We start from the raw sequence: 15,102 nt of genomic DNA on the forward strand, positions 1-15,102 counted from the left end.
TTATTTAAAATACTCTGCAGAAACCATCAGGGAACTGAAAGCATATGCCTCTACACTTCCAGCGGTCACCAAAAAAGCGATAAAAAGGGTGCGCAACTGTTAAGAATCTATCGACGATCGACAGTAAAAAACGGCACGCAGCTACACCAGCCCAAACGCATATTATGCGCTTTGGTCAACACAAGATCGGCAGTAAAACACCGTCGAGAAATCTATGATTTCATCCTCCAACACGATCTAGACTGCCTCTTCATCACAGAAAGCTGGCTCACAGCAGACTGCAACACCATTCTGAACTGGTGCCAGCAAATTATCGCATCCAAATGCAGAACAGAGTGGGGCAAAGAGGGGGAGGCCTGGTGGTGATACACAAGACGCACCTCGCGATCACCAAACCAGTCCTCCAAAACTTGCTTCCATTTATGGAAACCCTCACTCTACAGCTGCAAACAAATCCCCAAGACATGGTCCATATTCTACTCTGCTATAGACCACCAGGCCCAAAAACGCACCTCCTCACATCATTGACAGAATTCATCTCCTCACACACCCTAAGCATCAAACATTTTTTGATGCTTGGGGATTTCAACCTCTGGGCCAACTCCTCGCTGGACCCCGTAGCCGACGCCTGCATAGACCATCTGGAAGGGTTAGGTCTGCAACAAATAATATTAGGCCCCACTCATGTCTCAGGTCATACGCTAGATCTCATTTTCAAACAAGATTTGGAAATTGACGTCCGACAATGAGCCGTTACCATGGACCGATCACCATGCCATTAAAATTCAAAATCACCAATAACCCCAGCCCAAAGAAAAAAAAAAGACAAAACCGGTGACAACTCACTGGACTAGATCTCAAAAGAAGCTCCACTCGGAACTCTTCAAAACAACATTAGGGAAAAAAATAAAAAAAAATCCAACAAAAACAAACAGCCACAGAAACACTTGACGCCATCAGCAAGGCACTGATACAGTCAGCTGACTTGGTGGCACCAAAACGCAAAACTTGCATCCGGAAAAACAACTCCAGCTGGTTTAATGACCAGCTGACATTGCTAAAGCAAGAACGCAGAAGAGCAGAAAAGGAAACTCTTCTGAAAAAAAACACATCATTTACAAGATAATAACAAAGAAATACCACAAAGAAATCTTTATGGCCAAAAAAAAATCACTAAAGCCCTAAACCGCCCCCGCGAACTCTTCAAGCTGGTTTCGCAGACTATGAATCTAGCTTGTTTAGAGGCCCCCAACTCTGATTCACAAGTATTTTGCAATGAATTGTCGGATTATTTCATTAATAAAATTGAAAAAATCCGCAAAAGTATTCAGCAAAATGGAATCGTCACAAACCCTTCCCCAAATCCCAAACCAAATACCCACTTAAATCCACCGCAACCACCAAAATTCACTCTAAAACCCATCACCATCAATGCCACCAAAAACATCATTGTGACTCTGTGTAACAGCACAGCTCCCAATTTAATATTTCCCACTAAACTGCTGAAAGAATGTGCCGATATACTGGAACCAGCTATCACGCAGCTCATCAATCAATCTTTCAAGGAGGGTACGGTGCTCTCCTTGCTGAAACAAGGTACAATAAAACATATCCTAAAAAAAAACACCCTTGATCCCAAAGACCCAAACAACCGTAGGCCCATAACAGGTCTAAATGTTTTCTCCAAGGTAATGGAGAAAGAAGTTGTACAACAGCTATAACTGCATTTAGACACCTATAAATTACTTGACACGTTCCAATCAGGCTTCCGTCTGGGGCACGGAACAGAAACGGCGTTGCTCAAAATATGGGATGACGTGCTAGAGGCCGCAGATGAAGGAGAATCTTGTCTCCTGATCCTGCTGGACCTAAGCGTGGCTTTCGACACTGTAGACTACGGACTACTGCTAGCTAGGCTAGCCGAAGTGGCCAAAGTCGCGGAAGGTGATTTACCCTGGTTCCCCTCCTTCTTGGAAAACCGATCACAAACAGTGAAACTGGGATCTTTCAGCTCTGAAAAACGTACGGTATCATGTGGAGTCCCTCAGGGGTCACCCATGTCACCCGTTTTGTTCAATATCTATCTCCGCCCCCTCTTTGAAATCATCAGGAACCAGAAGCTACTTTACCACTCCTATGCAGACGACACTCAACTGTATTTCCGCATCTGCAACAAAAAAGATAATTTTCTCGAACTAGAGAAATCCCTTTCTCTGAGGCCCCGTACACACGACCGAGTTTCTCGGCAGAATTCAGCCAGAAACTCGATCAGAGCTGGATTCTGCCGAAAAACTCGGTCGTGTGTACACTTTTCAGCGAGGAAGCCGACGAGGAACTCGTCGGGCCGAATAGAGAACATGTTCTCTATTTCCTCGTTGTTCAATGAGGAAAGTCGGCCCGCCGAGATCCTCGGCGGCTTCAACACTGAACTCGACGAGGAACTCGATGTGTTTGGCACGTCGAGTTCCTCGGACGTGTGTACGGGGCCTCATAGATAGCTGGATGACATCCAGTTATCTTAAACTCAATGGTTCAAAAACAGAACTTCTTCTGTTTCACGCAAACCGGAAAAGTCAACCCGCGTCAACCTGGACCCCGCGTCCATTCTGGGAAAAACTATCATCCCTAGTACCAAAGTCAAAAGTCTCGGAGTCATTTTCGACTCCTACATGACAATGGATGCACAAATAGGGTCTGTAGCCAGCGGATCGCACCATCTGCTGCGCCTACTACACTGACTCACACCTTTTATCCCGAAAGAGGACATTGCAGTCGTGGTGGGAACAATCATCAATTCCAGACTAGACTACGCAAATGCCCTCTATCTAGGACTCCACAAATACCAAATCACTTGTCTGAAAGTCGTTCAAAACACGGCCGCTCGATTAGTGAATGGCAAAAAAACATGGGAATCAATCTCACCTTCGCTGAGATCCCTTCATTGGCTGCCAGTAAAAGACAGAATCACTTTCAAGGCACTCTGCCTAACGCATAAGTGTATTCACGGAAACGCCCCCCAATACCTATGCAAAAAAATAAAAGCCCATAACCCAAATCGCATTCTGCGATCCAAAAATAAAAACCTACTCCAAATACCCAAAGCCAGATACAAGTCCAAAGGAGATCGAAGATTTGCAGTCCAAGGACCTCGGCTGTGGAATGCGCTACCAACTACCATCCGACTGGAGTCGGACCACTTGGCCTTCAGGAGAAAGACTAAAACCCATCTCTTCTGAGGTCAAGTGGGGTTCCTTTCCCATGGAATGGAAACAGCGTCCAGAGGCGATTCAGTTCGCATGTGCTGCGCTTTACAAGTTTTTCACTCACTCACTCCTATTAAATTCAGCCAGATCCCTTTTATGACTTTCCTCCATCTTAAGAAACATGGTCTCCATATCGCTCTTAGTAGGCAATGAAGTTAAATATTTCTCCAGGCGAATATCAATAGCTGAAAGATCGTCTTCACTTTCTGATTCTGTACTGTCTCTGTCTTGTACATGAAGTGGATTGCTGGAGCTATGGGAAGAATGTTGTAATTGCGATGTTGCATGACCACTCCTACTGCTTCTCCCCCCCACCATATTAGGAGACATATTATTGGAACTGTGCTTGTGCTTATGTGGGCGAGCACTCCGAAAATAGGCCCCTATATCTGGCCTCTCGTCTGGCAAGTCAACAGCTTCAGGTTTTCAAGGTTTCCTTTTACTCGTCTTATCGATGTATAGATTATATAAAATGTATAAATATATAGGATCACACAGGGAAAAAAAACAAACAAAATGATATAAACACCTGTCACGCTATGCTATGGCCTCCAAAAGCACATTGCTCAGAAAGGGGAGGAGAAAAAAAAAAGTTTATTTTTGTATATGTTATACAGCTTATATATTTTGTTCGCTTATATATCATATTTTAACAGAGACCACTGCGGCAGACCGAGAAAGAAAACCGCCGCTCCAGACAAATGCACTTCAGCGGTGAGTATGGTTCAAAACCCGATGGGTGCAGGCAACGCACAAAGCATAAATAAGAGGGAGGAGATGATGGACAGCCGCACTCCAATAAAGTGTAAAAAATGGTGCCTTTTATTCCAGTAAAACAAAAACTACAACAGCAAAAAAAAAAACGCAAGCAGTGGGGTAACAGATCTGACGCGTTTCACATCGATAACCGATGCTTACTCATGAGTAAACATTGGTTATCGATGTGAAACGTGTCAGCTCTGTTACCCCACTGCTTGCGTTTTTTTTTGCTGTTGTAGTCTTCGTTTTACTGGAATAAAAGGCACCATTTTTTTACACTTTATTGGAGTGCGGCTGTCCATCATCTCCCCCCGCTTATTTATACTGCGGCAGACCGTTGCACCGCAATATGTTGCAAATAGGAAAAAAATTTATTAGATTTTAAGCAGTTAGTTTGTTCCTGTGTTATTCAGTAGTCTTCAATAGTATTTATTATCGGATATTCATTGAAAAGATTGAATATATGGCAATATAGCTGTGTGACAGTGCAGCAATATCTTAAGTAGCTGGTCGCATGAAGCAAGTGCACATGGCAAGCATAACACAGTTGAAAGTTCTCCATACAAAGCTCAGAGCTCAAATAAGTTTATCTTTTTCAGTAAATTATTAGTTCCAACGTAGCAGTATAATGATGTAGAGCTGTAGCATGTAGCAATAGCAAGCTCAATAGCAATCTCAATTGATATAGTTGATACAGTTACTACAGTTGATATACTTAGAGATTCTCACGTGAGGGCTCAGCACTACTCACTCTGAAGTCCTCTCCTTGTGGATGACAAGCGCCTTTGCTGCTTTTCTTAAGTAACTAGGTACTCACGGCACCGAATGGAATCCGAGTTTCCCGCAAGGATGACCACATTGCCCCAGTTGGGGGTCACCAAGGTTGTGCTTCACCAAGTGTTTCCGTGATGGCGATAGTAGACGGCCGGCTACAACAGCACCAGCTCCAGGCAACTCCGGATCTCCAACTGTGATAACTAGCGGCTCCGTGAATCCGACCAGCTCCTTATGAGGTTACGAAATCACAGCACAGCATCAAGCAGAACACCAGGCACTCTCACTACCAGGTACTGCTGATTATCCTGCTCACAGCAATACATAGTATTACACCGTAGCGCTTCAGGAGAGGGTTTCCAGCGAAAGAATACAACTGACAGGGTTCAGCAGAGAGGCTTCGGCAACAGTAGCAGTAGCAGGAGCATATAACTCCGGTCCCATATAGTCTCTCCCGATACGCGGGAATGGTAAGCAGTAGGAATGAGCTTCGTATTCGAGTCAAACTAACGTTCGACTCGAACATCGTATGTTCGATCGTTCGTCGAATTACGAAAGTTTTGGGCCGTTCACGCCAAATTCGAGTGGCGTGTCACGGCCCATAATTCACTGAGGCATCGCAGTGCATTTATGGCTGATGATTGGCCAAGCATGCACTATGACCCGCATGCTTGGCCAATCACAGCTGGCAAAAAACAGAGAGCCATAATTGGCCAAAGCCAATTATGGCTCAGGGGGTTTAGTACACGCCCCACACTATATAATGCTGCCTGGAAGTTGGCCTTGTGTAGTGTGTTGGTGGTTTACAGAGAGAGAGAGAGAGTCATTTTTTGGAGTTGGATAGAGCAGGCAGGCAGGCTAGTCAGTTAGAGTTACAGTGTGTAGAGGATATATATGCATCCCAGGTGTTGTATATGTATTTATACACTGTATTGAGTTTAGCTAGATCCGCTCTTCCTAACTTTCTGACAGGCAGGCAGGCAGGTGATTGTGCTAGCTGCAGTATTTTCACGTGGTGTACTGTCTGTGTCCTCTGTACAGTGTGCACCTAAAGCTACATCAATAGATTTGCTGGTATTTCTCATATTAATTCCTAAAGGCAGTAGAGCTGCACGATTGTGGGAAAAATGAGAATCACAATTCTTTTGCTTAGAATGAAGATCACGATTCTCAAAAAAATGCATGGTGCTTTTGTTAGCATGAATTTTTGTGATTTTTTTTTAATTTTATTTACACACACACATTTATATATATATATATATATATATATATATATATATATATATATATATATATATATATATATATATATAATAGATAGATAGATAGATATAGACACACACACACACACAATATGTGTGTAAAAAAAAATAAATAAAATAAAAAATAAAAGAAATGCATGCTAACAAAAGCACCATGCATTTTGGTGCAGCGGCATTAAAAAATAAAATAAAAAGGCCCATGCACTTTGGTGCTATTGAGGGGTGGCAGGCAGTTCATTCTCAAATTAATAGGCTGTTCTGCAGCAAGCCACATACTCTGATGCATCGCATAGATGTGAAGTTGAACCTTTAAAACACAGTCAGGAGGCCGAGGGGCACCAAAAAAAAAAATTTTTCAAAAAATCATTTGTCATTGGGACAGAAAAGTGATTTGCAATCTTCTGAACAGATGCGCACAGACAGCAAAACAAATGTTACAGGGTTGATAACCCCTCTCTATGTTTTCCAAAAAGCTTTAAAATATAGATTTTTTTGGCTGGAGCTACACTTTAAAAAAGTTCAAAATTACAAACAGTCCCTGTCTTGTTTGCACCGCCTGTATACTGCTGTTCAAAGTATATAGGGCCAAAGGGGCTGGTAATGACCTGGGGGAGGGGGACGGGGAAACCCATGCTATTTTTCTCAATGATTTTTATCCATATTGCAGACATTACATTAAAGCCGCAAGCAATTTTAAACAACTTTTTTCTTATAGTAACACCCAGCAGGTACGATATTTAAAGGATTTTTTTTCCCCACTTTAAGCATCATTAAAATCACTGCTCCAGAAAAAACGACCGTTTTTTTTTTTTTTTTTTTTTCCATTGATACATGTTCTCTGGGGCAAGACCCGCATTCTCAAACCCGTTTTATGACAATAACTTGCATATTAGCCTTTAAAATTAGCACTTTTGAATTCGAACGCTCGAGTCCCATAGACTTCAATGGGGTTCTAAAAGTTCACGCGAACGTTCAGTCCGTTCGAAAGTTATGGTGCCAACCGGACGGGGGGGGGGGGGGTGTTTGGCTCATCCCTAATAAGCAGCTTCCGCGCTCTCTGGTTTCACGTCTATTGCAACACACAGTCACCACACAGCCAACAGCCAATTGCCAGATGCTCGTGTTAGAAGGGAAACTGGCTGTTGGCTGTGGGGCAGCATGGGAGCTCGGACAGAGTCCAGCTAAGGAAACTGAGGGCAGCATGGGAGCTCGGACAGAGGATGTGCTCACACGGCCTCACTCAGACCTATTGTGGTTCTGAGTGAAAATGTACCTGGATGACTGTTACTCACTTCTATTTTGACACAGATAAAGATGTGGTTTATCTAATAATGTTTGTTTATAAGCCACAAAATCAAACTTTATTCTTTAAAAAAAAATAGAATAGGAATATGATATAATTGCGTGTTACATGTCAGAAATTTGAATCGACATACCGTAACCATAGGAGATCCAACTAGTCTTATGTTTTCATTTATTAAATGCAATAATCTCACGAATACTGGATCATCATAGTTAAAGCGATGGCCCAGTAAGATGGACACAATGATATTGGCCACAGCAGCATTCATTATCATGGTGCTTTCAAATGGTTTTCCTGAAATTAGAATAATTACCAAGGTATGTGTATAATTGATTGTAAGTGTTAATTATTAAGTGGTATGTTTAGACTAAAAATAAATATGCATCAATTTTATTTTTTAAGTTTTTCAAATACATTTCTCTTTCTCTTTTGGTATCAAAACTTTGTTTTACAAATGAACATTCAATGCATTTAAAACCATTATACATTTAAAAAAAAGTTCAATAATAATTAAAAACATGTTCTAAAGACTGGATTATAGAAGAAGCTTTTTGACTTCAAACTCTTATTTAAAACTCTGAATTGCCAACTGAACAGATAAGACGGGGAAGTCATTCCTTTGGTTCATTGAGCTCTGTCTAAAAGTTGAACTTGAGACATTGAGCTCTGTGAACAAAAGCCTACAGTTTCACCTACCATTTGATTAAGGCTCTATTTATACTATCAAGCGACTTTGAACACAAAGTCGCATGACAAGTCACAGCCCATTGATTTCAATGGCACCCATTCCCATCTGTGTGACTTTGAAAAGGTGCCTGCACTACTTTGCTGTGACTTTTGATGTGACTGACCCAGAGAGTGTAAAGTTGGAACAAAGCTGCACTTAAAGTCGCATCAAAGTCGCACTCAAAATTGCACAAGTTTGGAGTCACACTAGTGGAAACTTAGCCTTACACAGTACTGTACACAACAGCTGCTAGTGTAAGGCATACATCTCTGTGAAACACATCAAGTTATTTTGACTGGAATTGTAATACAATTTTGAGAGACCATTTATTGTAGTGCAAGATGTTCTCCATTCAATAATTACTCTGCACATTTGGCCTAAGAAAACCACCTATTCCTTCTACAATCCAGTAGCATCAACCGTAAAAGACAGAAACTGATGAGAAGACTCCCCAACAGAACACAGACAACATTTAAAACCCAATGGAGTCCCGATCCGTCCTTAAAGGAGTTGTAAAGGAAACATTTTTTTTCTTTCTGAAATTACTGTTTACAGGGTATGGAGACATAATAGTTAACTGATTCCTTTTAAAATTGATTAAAATAGATAAAAATCAATCATTTAATGTACCTCTAGTTTCGTTTTTGCATGTTATCCTGCCTCTGTGCTAGACAGAGCCATAGAGCAGTGATGGTTTTGGTTTGGTCTCCCAGTACTGTGGTCATCAGGAAACAGACAACCAGGAAGTGTCCAGAACAGAGAAGGATTACAGCAACATCAGAGCAAAAACTAACAATGAGGACATGAAACCAGGACTGCAGTAGGGTAAAGGAAGCTATTTAGCTAAAAAAAAAAAAAATTCCTTTAGTGACCCTTTAATTGCATACAAAACAAAAAAAGTTTTGGCTAGAGAGGCATAATAAACCCACAAAGTCGTACCAATTTTGTTAAGAGAATTGGCAAGTGACTAACCTCCGAAGGATTTAAAATTGTTCACCAAACATTCACTCTCTTCAATAATCATGTTTTCAAGAGTTTTCTTCCCCTTCCCAAAGTCTCTTAGTGTTAAAAGAGCAAACCGTCTCATCACTTTCCAATTGTCACCATGAGCAAATATAATACCTAAAAGAAAACTGGAACACAAACAAATAAGGGGCACAACAAAATTAAAGCATCAACGTTAAAACTTTAGGCAGCTGTTAAAAAAGGGAAAAACATTAAAAGTGCATTAAAAATAAAAAATAAAACACAAAAATCAGCACAAGGGACATAACTAAAAGTCAGTAGCACATGTCCCTTGTGCTGATGCCTCTTTTATGTGAAATGGTTTCCTTCCCCTCTTCTTCACTGGCATATTCTTTGGGTGGGGGTAAGGAGAAATAAGGGGTTGTTACAGGCTCTCATTAAGAGTGCCCAAACTATGCTCACTCTTTCCTTTTAGCGGCTCCATTCATAGAATCTGTACTAACACATGAATGAATGAATGGCCTTTTTAATCATCCACCCATAGATCATTCAATTAGGAGAACACAGAAGATTAAAATGGGGGTAAACTCCCATGCATAGATTGTACCTATAGGCAAGCCTACAATAAGGCTTACTTATAGGTACTGTAAATATCTCCCAAACGTGCACGGTTTAGGTGATATTTACTTACAGCACATTCATTCTGAAGAAATGGAATACCCATGCTGTTCCCTCAGAGTCTTGTGCCTTAAATGGCGACTCCCGCACAGGATTGATGTCATCGCGGCTCTGGCCGCTCACACAGCTGGAGTCCGCGAACCTGTAAGGGAGACTGGGTAAAATATGGAAGCTCCTTCAGCGATGACAGCGGGCTGCTGGAGGGCTTTGTTCGAAGGCATGTTTCCTATAATGTGCTAGTATGTGATGCATACTAGCACATTATGACATTACCGTGCAGGTTTAAAAAAAAAACAAAAACACTACTACTGTTTTAAACAGTTTAAAATTGGCCAGCAGCAGGACATTTTTAATAAGGGAGAATTGGTTAACATGCTCTAGTAAAGTACTAGATTGTACTGATGGGGGTATTACTAATACTATTTTCAATCCTCTAAATAGATCACAGTACTACCTCTGACAATGACCTGCACAGTTTTTCTTCCCAAAAGGCCACTAACAAACTTGTTCAGGAATTATATGGTCAGCATTTACATTCACTAAGGTGCTTGCCTATTAATTGCCCAGCTGTCTAAATCCCAATGCTTGTGCAATTGCCTTTATGATTTTGGCTGTGTGTTCAAGTCTCACAGATATCATACTATACTATCTTATTATGCTTGAAAAAAAATGTCTATGTGATTATAAGAGAGAGGAGCTTGCAGCAGACTAGTGGTATAAATATCAGTCTAAGGTACACATTAAATTAGAAGTATAGCCAAAGTTTATTTGGCTGTACTTCTCCTGTGGATCACAGGAGTGCAGTTCGTTCTGCACACCTGTGACCCATTTTCAGCAGACAGCAGGCCAAAACCCGCTGTCATCTGATGTCACAGAGACGGTCCAGGCTGAGGCAAGATCGCGACAATATGGTCAGGATTCGCCCACAACCCTGGGCTGGCACCTGGCTCAACTTCTTATAACATGTTGTGTGTAAAGCTACTGTTTTTTTTTTATTTTTTAATACAGATGGCTCGCGGTACAGTAAAAAAAAAAATGTACACTACATTCTGTGGAACTGATATTTAAACATGAAGGTGGAAGTTGATAAATATATGAATATGTTAAAATCTTTTATGACACTCGGGCAGTCATTTTACTCCAGGCAGCAAAGGACATTGTTTCTGAGAATCCCTTGAACAGAGTGCATATCTACAAACTTAGCGGATGTGCCTGGTAGTCCAATCTCTTTGGAAGCGATTACATAATATGTTATTGCCACTATTAGACCACCCAATTTCTATTCAAACATGGAAAATAGTACTACTTCAACAACCCATATACAACCAAAAACTAACCAATGGTGGGTGTCTACCCCAATTAATGTACAGCATAGTCCACAATGGGAAAGGGGAATGGTGAGGAGCATCGGGGTTGTGACACCCAAATAATAAACGATCATACAAAATGAAAATATAAAACAAGCATTTATTGAAAAAGCTAAAATGTCACCTCTATTGAAATAGGGGACATTATCGTATATAGAATAATACAGTACGATACATCCAAATAGATATACAGTAACTAAAACACTGATACATTTCGACCAGTGTGATCTTCTTCAGGAGTTGTCCTTGGATAGCACAATGGACGATTCTATAGCTGAAAAAAATTACGAAAAATGCCAGAAATCACCCAGAATAGAGATGGAATCACAGGGAAGAAAGAAGACACTAGCAGCCCATGTTTCCCAGACACAAGGGATGGACAGCTGTAGAGCCAATCACGTGACGCAGCAGCTGGTGGTTGCAGATCAAACACAGTTATTGGGAAATTAGGAAGAACATCTGTGGGCTGGAATCCAATATCAGAGTGACAATAGGCCAATAAATCAGTAAATCCAAGAGACATTACCCACTTGCTCCATAGCACCACCAACCAGCATCTGCTCCAGCAAATCTCTAAAGACCACACTAGTCGAAACACGTCGGGGGGAACGCTTGGCAAAATGCACAATTTAGTATATCCATTTGGATTTATTGTACTGTATAGGGATGAGCTTTATGTTTGGGTCGAACATGAGTTTTGACTGGAACATTGGCAGTTCGATTGTTCGCCAAATAGCGAACAATTTGTGGTGTTAGCGGCAAATTCGAAAGCCATGGAACACCCTTTAAAAGTCTATGGGAGAAATCAAAAGTGCTAATTTTAAAGGTTAATATGCAAGTCATTGTCATAAAAAGTGTTTGGGGACCTGGGTCCAATGCAAAGAAAGGGAACAGTGATTTTAATAATGCTTAATGTGAAATAAAAGTGAAATGCATGGGGTCCCCCCAAATTCCATTTTAGGCCCTTCAGGTCTGGTATGGATATTAAGGGGAACCCGGCACCATTTTTTTTTTTATAGCGTAGTGGTCCCTCTCAAAATCCATACCAGACCCTTCAGGTTTGGTCTTGATTTTAAGGGGAACTCTGCGCCAAAATTAAAGAAAATGGCGTGGGGTTCCCCCCAAAAATCCATACCAGACCCTTATTCGAGCACGCAACCTGGCAGGCCACAGGAAAAGAGGGGGGGACAAGAGAGTGCCCCCCCAAACCGTACCAGGCCACATGTCCTCAACATGGGGAGGATGTCCCTTGCCCGGTGGTTGTGGGGGTCTGCAGGCGGGGGGGGGGGTTTATCGGTATCTGGAAGTCCCCCTTAACAAAGGGGACCTCCAGGCTAATGGACTAAGGGGGGAACCCATGCCGTTTTTTTCAATGACTTATCTGTATTTCCGGGACCCAACAATTCATTATACCTGCGAGTAGTTTTAAATGACTTTTTTTCCTTTAGAAATTTCATTTTGTGCAGAGGCTGTTATAAACACGGGAAACATGCGCTACTTTACAGGCATGCTATAGACACCCCCAAGTATGAAATTTAAAAGGAATATTTCACTTTTATTGTTTCACTTTAAGCATTATTAACCCCTTCCTTACCAGCACATTATAAAATGATGCCGGCAGGAACCCCTCCTCGATCCGGGTGGACGTCATATGACATCCTTTGTTCTCGGCGCTCTAGGGCGTGCGCGCGGCAACACTTGTGACCCAACTCCTTCCATGTAATCCCTCTCCCCCCCTGCCTACCACCTTGTTGGGCGTCGCCCTAGATCAGGTGACCCCTTGTAGAGTCACACTTGATTACCCAGCACATGGGACGCCCACGCTGGAGCCACCTGGGATGGAACGTTCTCCGGGGAACCAGCTGGACCTCCTTAGTTGTGACCATGAAGCCTCACCTGGACTGTCTTCGTATTCTTCTACTTGGTAATGATTGATTTTAATTAATCTTTTCTATACTATTTATATATTGCATTCCACTTTTTCCTCTCTACCCCTCCCCTTTTTTCTTTTCCTATGAAAAGTGCCTCTACATAGATGGGGCCTAGGGCAGAGTGGGTGACCAAGTGATATGAATACGTAATACCATTAAATAATCTCTTGTAACTTCCTTTTCAGATACAACAAAAAACCTCTGAAGACCATTATGGTCGAAACGCTTTAGGATTTTTTATACATGCGATGCTCACTGTTTCCAGCTGTATAATAATCTGTTGTATGCTGTAAACTATATGAAAACACATTGCTATGTCCTTTGTCTATACCGCTACTCATGTCCTATTTATACTCCCCATTTATTTTGGTGTATGTGACATTCCCTTAATAAACCTTTTTACATTTTTACATATTGCATCCAACCCTTTATTTGAGCTGCCTAAAAACCCCATTGGGGGAAAAATTTCTGTCGCCTTAACCGGGGTGAGCAGCAGTTTCTCTCTACCCATGTGTTTTGTCCCTTCTGACACATATGCCATTTACCCCTAGCGCACTCAATCCTCACCCCCTCCTTTTATTCATATACCTCTTCCTAGTTTTTAAAATCGTTAGCTGCTGACCATCTGGGCCAAAACATGTCCCAATGTTCACTTCTATTCTGCTGGTGGGTTTGTTCATAGGCAATTACTATTCATCGATGCAAAACGCCCTAGGTCATTGAATTCTAGACTGAACCCATGTACGTTATTGTAACAGCCAAAGATATGATGAAAACATGTACATTTTGGGCCAGATCCACGTAGCCCGGCGTATTTTTAGGCAGGCGTAGCGTATCGTAGTTACGCTACGCCGCCGCTACTTTGAGAGGCAAGTGCTGTATTCACAAAGCACTTCCCTTTAAAGTTACGGCAGCATAGCGTAAATCTCCCGGCGTAAGGGCGCGGAATTCAAATGATGAACAGGGGGGGCGTGTTTTATGTAAAACAAGCTTGACCCCACGTAAATGACGCTTTTTTCGTACGGCGCATGCTCAGTATCACGTCGGATTTTCAAATTAAATTACGCCCGCTCAATGCTTAGACAACGTGAATGTAATTTACGCAAAACCCTATTCGTGAACGTTTTACGCAAACGACGTACACGATGGAAAATTCTACGCTGGCCCGACGTCCATACTTAACATTGCATACGACTCATAGAGCAGGGGTAACGTTACGCCGAAAAAAGCCTTACGTAAACGACGTAAAAAAAAGCGCTGGGCGGACGTACGTTTGTGGATTGGCGTATATAGCTAATTTGCATACTCAACGCGGAAATCGACGGAAGCGCCACCTAGCGGCCAGCGCAAATATGCACCTAAGATCTGACGGCGTACTAAGACATACACCAGTCGGATCGAGCCCACATTCAGTCGTATCTTGTTTTGTCGATACAAAATAAAGATACGACGGGGCATCTTAGAAATTACGCGGCATATCAATAGATACGCCGGCGTAATTTCTTTGTGGATCTGGGCCTTTCTCTTTTGAGTCTCTCAGTCTACAAGATAAACAGGGGCAGGAATATCAATCATATAAAAGCATTACACTACCACTTTTTTAAACCTAACTAAAGGCAAAAGTGAATTACCTCATCACAATGACATGATGGACACCTCCATGGGAGTTATTCTTGTAGTTTAGATCTCTCATTGAGGCAAAGTAGACAGAACGTGAAAAAAATAAATAAATAAGCATAGCATATAAAATTGCAACACAAAGCTATTCAATAATATTAAAAATGACCTTTCGATTTCAATGTGAAGTTACTGTAATTTCCTAAAGATTATCAAAAAATTCAACGCATAATGGCAACCTGGCGTTGTTCTGTACAGCGTTGGAGTACATAGTTCCCCCAGAAAGCTTATTTCCTAATTGCTTCTCTTTCTGTTTTGGCTGGGGGGGGGGGGTGTCCTGAGTAAACAAGGCATCTCCCTGTTATGCCTTATGACAGGACACTGACTTTCTGCTCCCTCTCATCGTGTCACTGGTAGCCCAGCCCCCACACAGTTAGAATCACTCCCTAGGACAC

At 41.8% G+C, this 15,102-nt stretch overlaps 1 protein-coding gene across 2 annotated transcripts in view; it reads right to left on the bottom strand.

Moving 5' to 3' along the window:
• The window catches only part of LOC120936163 (cytochrome P450 2K1-like), a 99,402-nt gene that overhangs the window by 60,625 nt on the left and 23,675 nt on the right, over nucleotides 1-15,102 (bottom strand). The window contains exons 1-3 of one of the 2 annotated variants that reach the window (XM_040348315.1): nucleotides 14,662-14,738; nucleotides 9,061-9,221; nucleotides 7,495-7,655 (exon numbers count right to left, since the gene is read on the bottom strand). In XM_040348315.1, the coding sequence (XP_040204249.1) occupies nucleotides 7,495-7,655; nucleotides 9,061-9,221; nucleotides 14,662-14,723 (384 nt within the window). In that variant the 5' untranslated portion in view covers nucleotides 14,724-14,738. Of the gene's footprint in view, nucleotides 1-7,494; nucleotides 7,656-9,060; nucleotides 9,222-14,661; nucleotides 14,739-15,102 lie in introns of those variants that run through there. The other variant, XM_040348314.1, reaches the window with a different exon arrangement.

The sequence above is a fragment of the Rana temporaria genome, chromosome 4 (genome assembly GCF_905171775.1).
Source record: "Rana temporaria chromosome 4, aRanTem1.1, whole genome shotgun sequence".
Classification (NCBI taxonomy): domain Eukaryota; kingdom Metazoa; phylum Chordata; class Amphibia; order Anura; family Ranidae; genus Rana; species Rana temporaria.